The sequence below is a fragment of the Gadus macrocephalus genome, chromosome 8, assembly GCF_031168955.1.
Source record: "Gadus macrocephalus chromosome 8, ASM3116895v1".
In the NCBI taxonomy this organism is placed as follows: domain Eukaryota; kingdom Metazoa; phylum Chordata; class Actinopteri; order Gadiformes; family Gadidae; genus Gadus; species Gadus macrocephalus.
In genome coordinates, this window is record NC_082389.1 from 11,003,939 (window position 1) to 11,019,619 (window position 15,681).

At 49.3% G+C, this 15,681-nt stretch overlaps 1 protein-coding gene across 1 annotated transcript in view; it reads right to left on the reverse strand.

The window, feature by feature from the left end:
- astn1 (astrotactin 1) overlaps positions 1 to 15,681 on the reverse strand; it is a 68,450-nt gene that overhangs the window by 40,303 nt on the left and 12,466 nt on the right. The window contains exons 2-6 of the mRNA XM_060058634.1: positions 10,604 to 10,791; positions 4,566 to 4,816; positions 3,887 to 4,029; positions 2,510 to 2,659; positions 283 to 432 (exon numbers count right to left, since the gene is read on the reverse strand). Of these exons, the coding sequence (XP_059914617.1) occupies positions 283 to 432; positions 2,510 to 2,659; positions 3,887 to 4,029; positions 4,566 to 4,816; positions 10,604 to 10,791 (882 nt within the window). The remainder of the gene's footprint in view (positions 1 to 282; positions 433 to 2,509; positions 2,660 to 3,886; positions 4,030 to 4,565; positions 4,817 to 10,603; positions 10,792 to 15,681) is intronic.

Below are 15,681 nucleotides of genomic sequence, written 5' to 3' on the forward strand. Positions count from 1 at the left end.
CGTTACTGGTGAGCGGTGTGGTGTACTGGTGAGCGTTACTGGTGACAGTACTGGTGAGCGTTACTGTAGAGCGGTACTGGTGAGTGGTGTGCATACTGGTGAGGAGGATGTATACTGGTGAGCGGTACTGGTGAGTGGTGTGCATACTGGTGAGGAGTGTGTATACTGGTGAGCGGTATTGGTGAGCGGTACTGGTTAGTGGTGCGTTTTCTGGTTAGCGGTAATGGTGAGCGGTGTGTATACTGGGACAGTACTGGTGCAGTACTGGTGAGCGGGGCCTACCCCCGGAGCCCCAGCCGCTGGTGGCCGACCCGTTCCGGAGGCCGCGGCTGCGCCGCCGGCTGCGGTGCGGGTCGGTGTAGAAGGTGAGCTGGGGGTCGCTGTCCGCCTCCGTCCCAGAGTCCCCGTCAGGGGTCAGGAAGGTGGAGCCCGCTGGCACACACACACACACACACACACACACACACACACACACACACACACACACACACACACACACACACACACACACACACACACACACACACACACACACACACACACAATGATCTTGATGTTTCAACTTCGTCATTCAGCCGTGAAAATCTTAACGAGGTAATTAAAGAAAATGTGTTCCGTGCGCATCCATTATGATTTATTAATTTAAGCTATTCACTGCTTCTACTGATTCTCTTGATTCTAATGATGGTTGTAATGATATTTATTATAATCATTTATCAATTCTAAGGCTTGACTGCTTCTAACAATTCTACTAATTCTAATAATAGTTATTCTAATGAGTAAGTCTGGGTTCTACTGGGTTCTACTGAGGGCTGGGTTCTACTGATTTTCTAAACAAACATTGAGAGAAACTTGGGATTTACACCTTACCACTGTTACCGTGGTAACAGTGACAGAAACACAGGATTTTAAACTATTTTTTCTACAATATGGGAATGTCTAAATAGCTGACTAGATGGCCTAGATATACTGTTCATTATCAAAGACAAGTAGTTTCTCTCTAGGGTAATAAGGTCCATGGGTGTTCACCATTACTCCATTAAGAAGGAGACTCCGGTAACCGTGCTGATAATATAAAGTTTGTTGCAATATAAATCTATAAATAAATATATATATGAACTTTGGATTGATGAAGAAATGCCTTCTCAGATTGTCCTGACGTGACTTCAGGATGCCTCGTTAACTTCATTATCATAACTTAGTCTTAATTAAAACGACAACACCTTATCCCCGACTAAGGGCCAAAAACACAAGCTTGACCAACCAGGAGGAGGAGAAGGAGGAGGAGGAAAAGGAGGAGGAGGAAGAGGACGAGGAGGAAGAGGGGATCCAAGAGGAGGAGGAGGAAGACAAAGGGGAGGAGAGGAGGAGGAGGAGGAGGAGGGGGAGGAGGAGGAGGACAGAGGGAAGCCAAGAGGAGGAGGAGGAAGACAGAGGGGAGGAGAGGAGGAGGAGGAGAAGGAGGAGAAGAGAGGGGAGCCAAGAGGAGGAGGAGGAGGAGAGAGGGGAGCCAAGAGGGGGAGGAGGAGGAGAGAGGGGAGCCAAGAGGAGGAGGAGGAGGAGAGAGGGGAGGAGGAGGAGTAGGAGGAGGAGGAAAAAGGGGCAAATAAAGTATACTACATAAGAGTCTGAAAATCTCAAATTGAACTTGGATGCCGCCCAGACAGCGCTCCACACACACCAGACAGCTGTAGTAGTGTTCCAGCTGTGGTGGTGTTAAGGGTGTAGCAGTGCTAAGGGTGTAGCGGTGTTGAGGGTGTAGTGGTGCTAAGGGTGTAGCGCTGTTGAGGGTGTAGCGGTGTTCAGGGTGCATTGTCTCTAAGGTGTTGAGGGTGTAGCGGTGTTCAGGGTGCATTGTCTCTAAGGTGTTGAGGGTGTAGCGGTGTTCAGGGTGCATTGTCTCTAAGGTGTTGAGGGTGTAGCGGTGTTCAGGGTGCATTGTCTCTAAGGTGTTGAGGGTGTAGCGGTGTTCAGGGTGCATTGTCTCTAAGGTGTTGAGGGTGTAGCGGTGTTCAGGGTGCATTGTCTCTAAGGTGTTGAGGGTGTAGCGGTGTTCAGGGTGCATTGTCTCTAAGGTGTTGAGGGTGTAGCGGTGTTCAGGGTGCATTGTCTCTAAGGTGTTGAGGGTGTAGCGGTGTTCAGGGTGCATTGTCTCTAAGGTGTTGAGGGTGTAGCGGTGTTCAGGGTGCATTGTCTCTAAGGTGTTGAGGGTGTAGCGGTGTTCAGGGTGCATTGTCTCTAAGGTGTTGAGGGTGTAGCGGTGTTCAGGGTGCATTGTCTCTAAGGTGTTGAGGGTGTAGCGGTGTTCAGGGTGCATTGTCTCTAAGGTGTTGAGGGTGTAGCGGTGTTCAGGGTGCATTGTCTCTAAGGTGTTGAGGGTGTAGCGGTGTTCAGGGTGCATTGTCTCTAAGGTGTTGAGGGTGTAGCGGTGTTCAGGGTGCATTGTCTCTAAGGTGTTGAGGGTGTAGCGGTGTTCAGGGTGCATTGTCTCTAAGGTGTGGAGACTCACTGCGCGTGTTGCTGGACAGGCGTTTGCGCTGGCTGGTGGACGTGTTGTGCGTCAGCAGGCTGTTGTGTTGGTGGTTGTTGTCGATCGGGCTTGTAGCGATGATGTTGTCCTTGTACTTGTTCATCAGAGCCAGCTTCGTGTTGTCACTCACTGACAAACAAACACATCACACATTAAGGCTTATGAAGCTAACATGCTACTGCCTGCACTGGACTGAAGTATTGCTTTGAAGCTAACATGCTACTGCCTGCAGTGGACTGAAGTATTGTTATGAAGCTTATTATAAGCGTTAACATGTTCCTCTTTTCCTCTCACTGTTGTGTGAAAAACATTATTCCATTACAACTGTTAATATAAGTTACCTGTGAATATGCATTAAACCTCCTTCTAATGAGTTATTATTATTATGTTCTGTAATCCATGGTTTGGTAGCCTGGGTATACCCAGGCAGCCTGTATTCCATGGATCCGATTTTCGCCAGAGACAGGGAACCAATCACAGAACGGGGAGGGACGGCAAGACGCTGACGACGTCTTTGCGACACACCAAAGCTTGTAGTTTACGGATCCAAAATGGCAGCAGATGCGTTACCTTTCGATGCAGCCTTAGATAGTGTACTAAGTAGTTTAGAACGCGGTTTTATTTTGAAAAAATAGCAACTTTTGGCGTTAAAACTCTTTCATTATCAAGAAGGAAGTCTTTGCCCTGCTACCAACAGGCTTTGATTGGCTATGAGCTACTCCGGGCAATCGTAAACCACGGCTCAAATACTAGAAAATGAATGTGTGGTTCCCAGACCTCATCTCAATGTAGATTGAGATGAGGTCTGGCGTTAGGCAGGCTAATGGTTTCGCACAAATCAGACTATTCTATAGTTATTAGTTGATGGAGGTAGAATGATGTTTCCACCCAGTAGGTGGTCAGGAGCTGTAGGGTATCTTTATGATATTAATATTAGATATATGCTGCCCTCCTTTCCTATTGGTCTCGTGCATTAACAGAGCTTCATGCATAATGCACAACACTGCTCCACTTATCACTCTGCGTGTTGTTAGGATCCTGGAGGAACCCATCAGCTCTCTGCACAACGCTCTGGAACCAGTATCAAGCCTTCATCCACAGACTAATCTGGGTCTCCATTTGTGAGGTTTAGTCCTTCCAGGAGGGAGGAGTGAGGCGTGAGGAGTGAGGAGTGAGGTGTGAGGAGTGAGGAGTGAGGTGTGAGGAGTGAGGAGTGAGGAGTGAGGTGTGAGGAGTGAGGAGTGAGGTGTGAGGAGTGAGGAGTGAGGTGTGAGGAGTGAGGTGTGAGGAGTGAGGAGGGAGGAGGGAGGTGTGAGGTGTGAGGAGTGAGTTATGAGGAGTGAGGTGTCGTCCTACCAGGAGTGAGGTCGATGTTCTTCTTGTCGTTGCAGCCCTGGAGTGAGTCCAGCGTCCGGGTCACCTGACTGGCGAAGTCCTCTCCGCCATTCATACACTCCCTCTGAAGGTGGTGGCGCAGGTCTGTGATGTCATACTCATACCTGCAACAACAGGTCTGTGATGTCATACTCACACCTGCAACAACAGGCACAGGTGAGTGATGTCGTACTCAAACTTGCAACAACAGGTCTGTGACCTGGAGCTCTACATGCTGCTAAGATGAGAGCAATAAACCGCCCCACTACCCTCTACCCCTTCTCTCTACCCTCTACCCCACCTCTCTACCCTCTACCCCTCCTCTCTACCCTCTACCCCTCCTCTCTACCCTCTACCCCTCCTCTCTACCCTCTACCCCTCCTCTGTACCCTCTACCCCTCCTCTGTACCCTCTACCCCTCCTCTCTACCCTCTACCCCTCCTCTCTACCCTCTACCCCTCCTCTCTACCCTCTACCCCTCCTCTCTACCCTCTACCCCTCCTCTGTACCCTCTACCCCTCCTCTCTACCCTCTACCCCTCCTCTGTACCCTCTACCCCTCCTCTGTACCCTCTACCCCTCCTCTCTACCCTCTACCCCTCCTCTCTACCCTCTACCCCTCCTCTCTCCTCTCCTCCTCTTCCTCCCCCTCACCCCCCTACCCGTCCAGGATGGGGGTCTCCCTGATGCTGAGGGTCCCACTGGAGTTGGGCCCCTGGCCCCGGGAGTTCCTGAGGCTCTCGCGGGCCTGGCCCCCCATCAGCACCGAGGGGATGTAGTGGATCTCGTTGGCTGCCTCGGCGCTGGCGCTCTTCTGGGGCTGCGGCACGCGCCGGCCCTTACACCAGCGGCGCCGCGTGTACAGGACGAGCACCAGACACAGGATGGACAGCAGCAGGGCGATCATCCCACCCTGGGGGGGGGGGAGCCTGATGTTAAGGGTTGTCATGGTTACCAACTGGTCACGCCCTTCACACTAAACAGCAGCCTGATGTTAAGAGTTGTCATGGTTACCAACTGGTCAGGCCCTTCACCCTGAAGAGCAGCCTGAAGTTAAGGGTTGTCACGGTTTCCATGTCCTGTGCTTAAACAAGAGTTAGATGTCAGATGTCATTCCAGAATGGTTTTTAATCCGATCTGGCTCAATGTAATCAAAGCACATCAGCTTCCATTAGCACTCAGCCACAGAGAGCTCTGTCCAACAGCCCTTAATGCTCAGCATCACTTAGACTCAAAGCCAGGAGTAGGAGGACTGTCTCCTCTTATAGAGCCAATAAAAGTAAAGCACACATCAAAGTGGGCCAGCTCTCCAGCAGCACAATCCAGTTAGTGCTGGAGCAGGAGGCTGAGATATGCTGGATCATGTTCCTCCACAGAAAGACAATATCTGTCACTGGGTCTTTGTAGGTCCTGTTCACATGAATAAAGACAACATGTAACACACAGCATGTAACACACAGCATGTAACACACAACATATAACACACAGCATGTAACCCAAAAAATGATACACATAGCATGTAACAGACAACATGTAACACACAGCATGTAACACACAACATGTAACACACAGCATGTAACACACAACATGTCACACACAACATCTAACATTTAACACACAACACACATCATGTAACACAACATGTAACATACAGCATGTCAAACACAACATGTAACACACAACATGTAACACACAGCATGTAACACACAACATGTCACACACAACATCTAACATTTAACACACAACACACATCATGTAACACAACATGTAACATACAGCATGTCAAACACAACATGTAACACAAAACATGTAACACTTATCATGTAACACACAACATGTTATATACAGCATGTAACATACATTTAACATTTAACATACAACACACAGCATATAACATACAGAATGTAACACACAACATGTAACACATTTAACACACAACATGTAACACACAGCATGTAGCACATAACATGTAACACACAACATGTAACACATTTAACACACAACATGTAACACACAGCATGTAACACACAACATGTAACACACAACATGTAACACATTTAACACACAAAATGTAACACACAGCATGTAACACACAACATGTAACACACAAAATGTAAACCAGGTTCACTAGGATAACCAGGTTCACTTGGATAACCAGGTTTACCAGGATAACCAGGTGATGGTTCACTAGGATAACCAGGTTCACTATGATAACCGGGTTCACTAGGTAAACCAGGTGATTGTTCACCAGGATAACCAGGTGATGGTTCACTAAAATAACCTGGGCCCAGTCTTTAATTTATTTTAATCTGGATCAAATTGATCCGATTTTGGAAATCCCATGTTTTGCTATCCAGGATCACCTGATCCATCTTACTTTTATGCCCGTTTTTAAAGGAACATTGGATTGGATCACTGTGATCCAAATACTAAATTGACGGATAACCAACTGAAACCACCCTTCCGATGGATAATGATAATCCTGGTTTTTGGATCAAATAAATCCCCAACCGAGTTCAAAGTTTTGAAAAACCCAAAAGGCAGGTTTGGTCAAAATAGAATGTAAAATCGGACTGCATGAACTGATCTTAGTTAGGAATCCCTCTTTTTCCCATTTCCAAGATTTGATCCAATCTGTTCTCCAAGCCAGTTAGTTGTCATGTTAACCAGGTGAAGGTTTCTGACCCAGCATTTTGTGTTGACTTTGAACCAGTGTGATCCTTCCTACATGAGGCCTCATGGGAGGGAGAGGAGATGGTTATTAATGACACAAACTCAAAGCATTTAATGTAATTTTTTTTTTATAAAATCCACCCCAGCATGAAACCATGATTTATTAGCACAGAAGCTCTTTGAGTTGGGAAGCTTTAATATATTTCACACATTAATTTTTTCATCTTGAATGAATAAGTAAACATCTTGGCTCATCATTTATCCACCGCTCATAATTTATCCACAGCAGAACATTTATTTTGCGTTAAAAGAACTGAAAAGATAAGCCTGATTCCTTTGATTTTTCCTTGGTTAAGGACATTGTGAGCTGGAGATACGGATACTTAATATTAAACGTGATTTCACTTTGAACTAGTTCTATTTATCTGACAGCAGTCTGACTCCACACATCCAGTAGAAGGAGAGGGTGGTCAGCGCTTAGCTTCCTTTATTACGGCTCAATACCTCCAGCCTCACAGCCCGCGATCGCAGAGCGTTTAATTAGATTAGATTAGATACAACTTTATTAAGTCACAATAACACAATGACTGTTATTGTTGACCGATGGTCTCATTCAGAGGTCAGATTAGGGATTTCTTTCAATGTGGAGAATTTGCTGAGACTCAGGGAACAGAGCAAGACTGTTTGGATGATGACAGGAATGTTGAGCTGGATTTAATAACTTTCATTGTGAGTATTGCTGAGGCCAAATAATCATTTCAGTGGTGTGTTCTTCGTGAAACTGTTTGATGAAACTGTTTGATAAATGTAATTGGGTTTAGAAAAAGGACTCGATTTTCTCCTGTTTTCCAAATGTGAGAATATTGTAAGCGAACACTGTGTGCGTGCGTGCGTGGGTTTAATGTGTGTGCGTGCGTGGGTTTAATGTGTTTGCGTGTGTGCGTGCGTGTGTGTGTTTCATTTAACCTAAGCCTAACCCTGTTAGAACCTACCCCTAACCCTTAGTTGTGGGACGGAGTTGATATTCTCTTCAATCTCCTCGTGTCAGAAATTAAAGCGAGAAAGTTTGCTCAAGGTTCCTCTTCCTTCATCTTTCTGTGTGTGGACATAATGCACCAGTACCAACCAGTACTGACCAGTACCAACCAGCTCTAACCATTACCAACCAGTACCAACCAGTACTGACCAGAACCAACCAGCTCTAACCATTACAACCAGTATCAACCAGTACTAACTAGTACTAACCAGTACCAACCGGTACTAACCAGAACCAATCTATGACTGTTTCATAAACCAGTACCTCTCTGTGACTCTGTTATTAAACCAGTACCTCTCTGTTATTAAACCAGTACCTCTCTGTTATTAAACCAGTACCTCGTTGTTATTAAACCAGTACCTCTCTGTTATTAAACCAGTACCTCTCTGTTGTTAAACCAGTACCTCTCTGTTATTAAACCAGTACCTATATGACTAAACTATTAAGCCAGTGGCTCTAGCGAGGTGTTGAGCACGGCCGTCACATTCTCTCTGCCTCAGAGCCCTGTGCTCTGCTGCCCCACGCTACAGAAATAAAGAGAGAAACACATTATTCACAGCTCATGTTTTGACAAAAATGATTTAGCCGCTGTGGAGAGCAGGGCTGGAGGTGGGTGGAGGGGTGGAGGCCCATCTCCCCCTCCAGCCTCCGCCCCACGGGGAGACTCAGGCTCAACGTCTGCTGTTGTTCTGGTCCTTTTCTGTTCACTACTCTCCGGTCACTGTTTCTGCTGAAGATTCATGAAAGTTATCTGAGATGGGAAGTGGAAGAATGAGAGGACATAAATCCTTTCAAACATATAAATAACCAAGCACATAGTCCTTAACTTAGCCTTATAGCCTTAACTTATACACACTGGACCACAGGACCCTTAACTTATACACACTGGAGCCTTAACTTACACACACTGGATCACTGGAGCACTAGCTTATAGCCATCATCAACATGTCTCTACCTCCTCATCATGTCTCTACCTCCTTATCATGTCTCTACCACCTCATCAGCATGTCTCTACCTCCTCATCATCATGCATCTGTAGGTCCCCCTCCTCATCAACATGTCTACCTCCTCATCATGTCTCTACCTCCTTATCATATCTCTACCTCCTTATCATGTCTCTACCACCTCATCAACATGTCTCTACCTCCTCATCAACATGTCTCTCCCTCTCTACAACATGTCTCCACCTCTTCATCAACATGTATCTGTAGGTCCACCTCTTCATCATCATGTCTCTGTAGGTCCACCTCCTGGTTTGGCCAGCGGTCCGTCTAGCGTCAGATTGCTGAGATCCAGAAGGTCCTTGCCTCCGTTTCTCTTCCTGAAACCTTCATGAGCTGTGGATCGGTGGAGCTTTTATTCCGACTGTATCTCCTAGAGGGGTTAGGATTTAGGTTCTGACTGTATCTCCTAGAGTGGTTAGGCTTTAGGTTCTGACTGTATCTCCTAGAGGGGTTAGGCTTTAGGTTCTGACTGTATCTCCTAGAGGGGTTAGGCTTTAGGTTCTGAATGTATCTCCTAGAGGGGTTAGGCTTTAGGTTCTGACTGTATCTCCTAGAGGATTTAGGCTTTAGGTTCTGAATGTATCTCCTAGAGTGGTTAGGCTTTAGGTTCTGAATGTATCTCCTAGAGGGGTTAGGCTTTAGGTTCTGAATGTATCTCCTAGAGGGGTTAAACTTTAGGTTCTGAATGTATCTCCTAGAGGGGTTAGGCTTTAGGTTCTGAATGTATCTCCTAGAGGGGTTAGGCTTTAGGTTCTGACTGTATCTCCTAGAGGGGTTAGGCTTTAGGTTCTGACTGTATCTCCTAGAGGGGTTAGGCTTTAGGTTCTGAATGTATCTCCTAGAGGGGTTAGGCTTTAGGTTCTGAATGTATCTCCTAGAGGGGTTAGGCTTTAGGTTCTGACTGTATCTCCTAGAGGATTTAGGCTTTAGGTTCTGAATGTATCTCCTAGAGGGGTTAGGCTTTAGGTTCTGAATGTATCTCCTAGAGGGGTTAAACTTTAGGTTCTGAATGTATCTCCTAGAGGGGTTAGGCTTTAGGTTCTGAATGTATCTCCTAGAGGGGTTAGGCTTTAGGTTCTGACTGTATCTCCTAGAGGGGTTAGGCTTTAGGTTCTGAATGTATCTCCTAGAGGGGTTAGGCTTTAGGTTCTGACTGTATCTCCTAGAGGGGTTAGGCTTTAGGTTCTGAATGTATCTCCTAGAGGGGTTAGGCTTTAGGTTCTGACTGTATCTCCTAGAGGGGTTAGGCTTTAGGTTCTGACTGTATCTCCTAGGGGGGGTTAGGCTTAAGTGGAGGCTTCACTAAACGAGGATGGGTTTTTCAATATTCAACATTTCATAGAATAAACAGAATAATTAGACACATTGTAATGTCAATATGAACAACAGTTCAGTATCAGTGATCTGTGGTGGACATCAAACCCGGGGGGGTGATCAGTATCAGTGGTGGACATCAAACCCTGGGGGTGATCAGTATCAGTGGTGGACATCAAACACATCATGAGAAGAACGCAGAGAAGTTCATCCAGGCTTTCACTCTGGATGAACACATAACAATAGGGGCCTCATCCGGACAGATATGAGTGGATGAAGGTCTAGCCCTAGAACAGAGATGAGTGGATTGATGTCTTACCCTTACCATGACAGATGAGTGGTTGAAGGCCTCACCATGACAGATGAGTGGGTGAATGCCTCACCATGACAGAGGAGTGGGTGAAGGCCTCACCATGACAGATGAGTGGGTGAAGGCCTCACCAAGACAGATGAGTGGTTGAAGGCCTCACCATGACAGATGAGTGGGTGAATGCCTCACCATGACAGAGGAGTGGGTGAAGGCCTCACCATGAGAGATGAGTGGGTGAAGGCCTCACCATGACAGATGAGTGGGTGAAGGCCTCACCATGACAGATGAGTGGGTGAAGGCCTCACCATGACAGATGAGTGGGTGAAGGCCTCACCATGACAGATGAGTGGGTGAAGGCCTCACCATGACAGAGATGTGCAGGATGCGGAGCTCCTCGTCGGCTGAGTCGCGGGCCGTGTCGGCGGTGGGGGAGAGGCCGGCCGGCTGGCCGCTGCCGTCCTGGTGGTGGATGTGGAACAGCAGCGTCCCGTTCTCCAGCCACTGCTGCCTCCAGCGCACCAAGGGGATGTCCTCCGAGTTGCCCGAGATCTCTGCTCACACACACATCATGTGGATAAATAACTTTACCTTTTATTGCTCACAAACACATCATGTGGATCAATATTTTTACCGATACCTTCATTAGCAGGGACACACCTTGTTCATTAGTTTATACCTTGTTTATTAGTGTATACCTTGTTTATATGTGTATACCTTGTTTATTAGTACATACCATGTTCATTAGTATAGACCTTGTTTATCCGTTTATAATATACCATGTTCATTAGTATAGAAATACCTGTATATTTATAATCATAAATAGTTTGACAAAACGAGGTCTAATGAACCAGTCGTGCTGATGTTAGCGACTGATTTCTATTTAACGCTAACCGGATCCATTTGGTTGGTTCTGAGCAGCTGAATCTCTGCAGGCTGCTGTATTGTTATGATGGATGTTGTTATTGTTCCTGTTAGGATTGGAAATAAGTCCAGCCTGTTGTCTGAGCAAACGCTATAAGTACTTTGTCCTCAATAGATCAGTCACAGGGTGAATGGGGGGGGGGGGTTCTAAAGCATAGGAGGGGGTTCTAAAGCAGGGAGGAAGGGTACCATTTAGCCTCCAACATTACCCTGCTGATGGGCTGGGGCTCTAGGGGGGCTGGGGCTCTAGGGGGGCTGGGGCTCTAGGGGGGCTGGGGCTCTAGGGGGGCTGGGGCTCTAGGGGGGCTGGGGCTCTAGGGGGGCTGGGGCTCTAGGAGGGCTGGGGCTCTAGGGGGGCTGGGGCTCTAGGGGGGCTGGGGCTCTAGGGGGGCTGGGGCTCTAGGGGGGCTGGGGCTCTAGGAGGGGTGGGGCTCTAGGGGGGCTGGGGCTCTAGGAGGGGTGGGGCTCTAGGGGGGCTGGGGCTCTAGGGGGGCTGGGGCTCTAGGAGGGCTGGGGCTCTAGGAGGGCTGGGGCTCTAGGGGGGCTGGGGCTCTAGGGGGGCTGGGGCTCTAGGAGGGGTAGGGCTCTAGGGGGGCTGGGGCTCTAGGGGGGCTGGGGCTCTAGGAGGGCTGGGGCTCTAGGGGGGCTGGGGCTCTAGGGGGGCTGGGGCTCTAGGGGGGCTGGGGCTCTAGGGGGGCTGGGGCTCTAGGGGGGCTGGGGCTCTAGGGGGGCTGGGGCTCTAGGGGGGCTGGGGCTCTAGGAGGGCTGGGGCTCTAGGGGGGCTGGGGCTCTAGGGGGGCTGGGGCTCTAGGGGGGCTGGGGCTCTAGGGGGGCTGGGGCTCTAGGGGGGCTGGGGCTCTAGGGGGGCTGGGGCTCTAGGAGGGGTGGGGCTCTAGGAGGGCTGGGGGTCTAGGGGGTGTAGAGGGTCTAGGGGTTCTAGTGGATCCAGTGGGTCTAGGGCTCTAGGTCTAGGGGGTCTAGGCCGGGTCTAGGGAGGGTACAGGGTCTAGTAGGTCTAGCGGGTCTAGGGGGGTTGACGCTGTAGCCAAACTACAAAATCACCTTAACCAGCCAACCCTAACCCTGAACCAGAGCTGACCCTGAACCAGAGCTGAACCAGAGCTTAACCTGAACCAGAGCTGAACCAGAGCTGACCCTGAACCAGAGCTGAACCAGAGCTGAACCAGAGCTGACCCTGAACCAGAGCTGACCCTAAACCAGAGCTGAACCAGAGCTGACCCTGAACCAGAGCTGAACCAGAGCTGACACTGAACCAGAGCTGAACCAGAACTGACCCTGAACCAGAGCTGACCCTGAACCAGAGCTGAACCAGAGCTGACCCTGAACCAGAGCTGAATCAGAGCTGACCCTGAACCAGAGCTGACCCTGAACCAGAGCTGAACCAGAGCTGAACCAGAGCTGACCCTGAACCAGAGCTGAACCAGAGCTGAACCAGAGCTGACCCTGAACCAGAGCTGAACCAGAGCTGAACCAGAGCTGAACCAGAGCTGAACCAGAGCAGACCCTGAACCAGAGCTGAACCAGAGCTGACCCTGAACCAGAGCTGAACCAGAGCTGAACAAGAGCTGACCCTGAACCAGAGCTGAACCAGAGCTGAACAAGAGCAGACCCTGAACCAGAGCTGACCCGCAGTGTTTCCCACACCTAGACCAATGTGTTGCGGAGTGCCACAGAATCAACACCGAGTGGCACAAATTGATTCTGCTAATTTTTTCTTTATTTTGCAATTTTTAAATATAAATATCGTTCCGTTCATTCATCCCCTCATAGCACTCTTTCTCCCTGACATTCTTGTTCACACACGCATACGCACACGAACGCGCACACTGTGGCATCCCGCCACGTGGTCCTCGGCCTGGACGGGCCCGGGGTACCGTAGAGGACGGGGTGTACCACCCCCACCCACCAGCCGGCGAGAGAGAGCAGCCCTTTCGGCACCCCAATCAGGGTGATTGGGGGACACCTGGCCGAAAGCACGGTAGCCATGTTAAAAGGAGGCACAGCACAGCACGGCTCGGGTGCAGGAAGGAAGGGCTCGTGGCAGCAAGAGAGCCTAGAGGCCCACGGAGGCCCTAGAGACCGTGAGAACCCTGGTTGATTGAAGTGTTTGTGAATAAATGCCTGGAATGGCTTTAACCTTCCACAAACGCGTCGTTTGTACCGGTAACCCGGCTCATTCAAGGAGCGGGTTACCACAACACATAGAGACAAGCGCGCATTCATGCCAGCGCGGGTACAACTATAAACAGCTGATTCGCCCGCTCCTCCTCTCAACGCACCTATCAAAGAAAACCCGAAGCAGCGGGATATTTGGCACAGAGAAGACGGTCGACAACCGTTTTACCAAAGTTTAGTATGATATACTGTGCTCGAAAACACCTGCCCATAATTATTGTTGACTCAGAAAAGATAATGTTAGCCCTTATGAACTCAACGTTATTGATATTGAACATCCCGTACCCTAAGTCAGCATAGATAACGTTGGTAACCCAGCAAACGATGCGATTAATATGAAATGCGGTTATAGTTGAGATAGGCTACGGCATTAGACTGGGTACCCCCAGCCCGTTCTGCTGGCGATTTGAATTCACTCTGCCGCATGTGCTGGAGAGCAATACATTTCTTTCTGTTTCCGATCAGCTGTTACTGGAGCCAATCAACAAGCTGGCTTTTCCCCCTGGCGCGCTATTGGCTGGTTTAGCACAATGACGACAGGATTTGTGCTAAATTGTGCATTGATTTTGTTTTACCAAAAAAGCTAAATACAAGAATCCCCCCCCCCCCCCCCGTCTGGGCTCCTTCCCCCCCCGTCAGGACTCCTGGAGGAGAAGGTGTTGAGTTGGGGAGTAGGAGGGGGATGAGTTTAGGAGGAGGTGATGAGTTGGGGAGGAGGTGAAGAGTTGGGGGGGACCGGGATGAGTTGGGGAGGAGAAGATGAGTCTGGGAGGAGGATGTGATGAGTTGGGGGTGGAGGATGTGATGAGTTGGGGGTGGAGGAGGTGATGAGTTGGGGAGGAGGTGATGAGTTGAGGAGGAGGTGATGAGTTGGGAAGTAGGAGGTGATGAGTTGGGGAGGAAGTGACGAGTTGGGGAGGAGGTGACGAGTTGGGGAGGAGGCGATGAGTTGTGGAGGAAAAGGTGATGAGTTGGGGAGGAGGAGGTGATGAGTTGGGGAGGAGGTGATGAGTTGGGGAGGAGGTGATGAGTTGAGGAGGAGGCGATGAGTTGTGGAGGAGGAGGTGATGAGTTGGGGAGGAGGAGGTGATGAGTTGAGGAGGAGGCGATGAGTTGTGGAGGAGGAGGTGATGAGTTGAGGAGGAGGCGATGAGGTGAGGAGGAGGTGATGAGTTAGAGAGGAGGAGGGGGATGAGGTGAGGAGGAGGTGATGAGTTGTGGAGGAGGAGGTGATGAGGTGAGGAGGAGGTGATGAGTTAGAGAGGAGGAGGGGGATGAGGTGAGGAGGACGCTCCAGAGGAGGGCAGGGGGGAGTGGGTTGGCAGCAGCTGCGGCCCCTGCAGGTGGAGGGGGATCTCAGTAATCCCATTATCCAGTGTGTTGCTGTAGAACCCAGAGAGCAGAGCCCTCCCTGAGGTTAAAGCTGTAACGGTTGAAACAACAAGTCTGTTTTTAGACAACACCTGACGCCGCGCCTCCGAAACCCTTAATCCCTGATCCCCCTGAACACAGGCCTTTGAGAGGCGGGGGGCAGGAGGGTGACGGGGAGACAGCGTGGGTTCACAGCCTTCAGCGGCCTGTTTACATGCACATTGTCTGGGAATAGGCCTGTGCACAACCATGAAAAGAGAAGGTTAAATCAGGCCTTGGATCTGCACATCAAACCAGAGTTTATGGTGGCGGATCTGAGCTTTACTGACTCCCCCCCCGCTCCACTGGGAGTGTTTATCCCTCCTACTGCTGCAGGGCCGTCTAAATCAGAAGCGGCCATATTGAATGCTTCCGGGATAATTACAGCGCCCGATAAAAAGTGAAAGCACGTAAAAAAAAACCAGATTACACAATTCTGAGGTTGTACAGCAATTTAGCTCTCTGTCTCTCTCTGGCTCCCTCTCTTTACCTCTCTCTGTCTCTACCTCTCTCTGCCCTCTCTTATTGTCTCTCTGCTTCTCTCTCGCTACCTCTCTTATTGTGTCTCCGTGTGATGAGCTGACAGCTGAACATCACCTTGGAAACAGAGCATGCCTGGATCACCTGCCAAACTCTGGGGATAAATCCCAAAATACAAACCGATCCATAAACAGTTTACCATGATTCAAATTGGGAGAACAGCTATCTTTATAAGATGGACCGGATGTAATAACTAGTTTTCCATTGTGTATAATATCAACAAATAACTTTCAGCACCTCCTACTCTTCCTCATCCTCCACTGTTTCAGCCCCTCCTCCCCCTACTCCTCCTCTTCCTCCACTGTTTCCTCCTCCTCCTCCTTCTCCCCCCCCCCCCCCCCCCCCCCCCTCCCTCGTTGTGTGTATGTATGAGG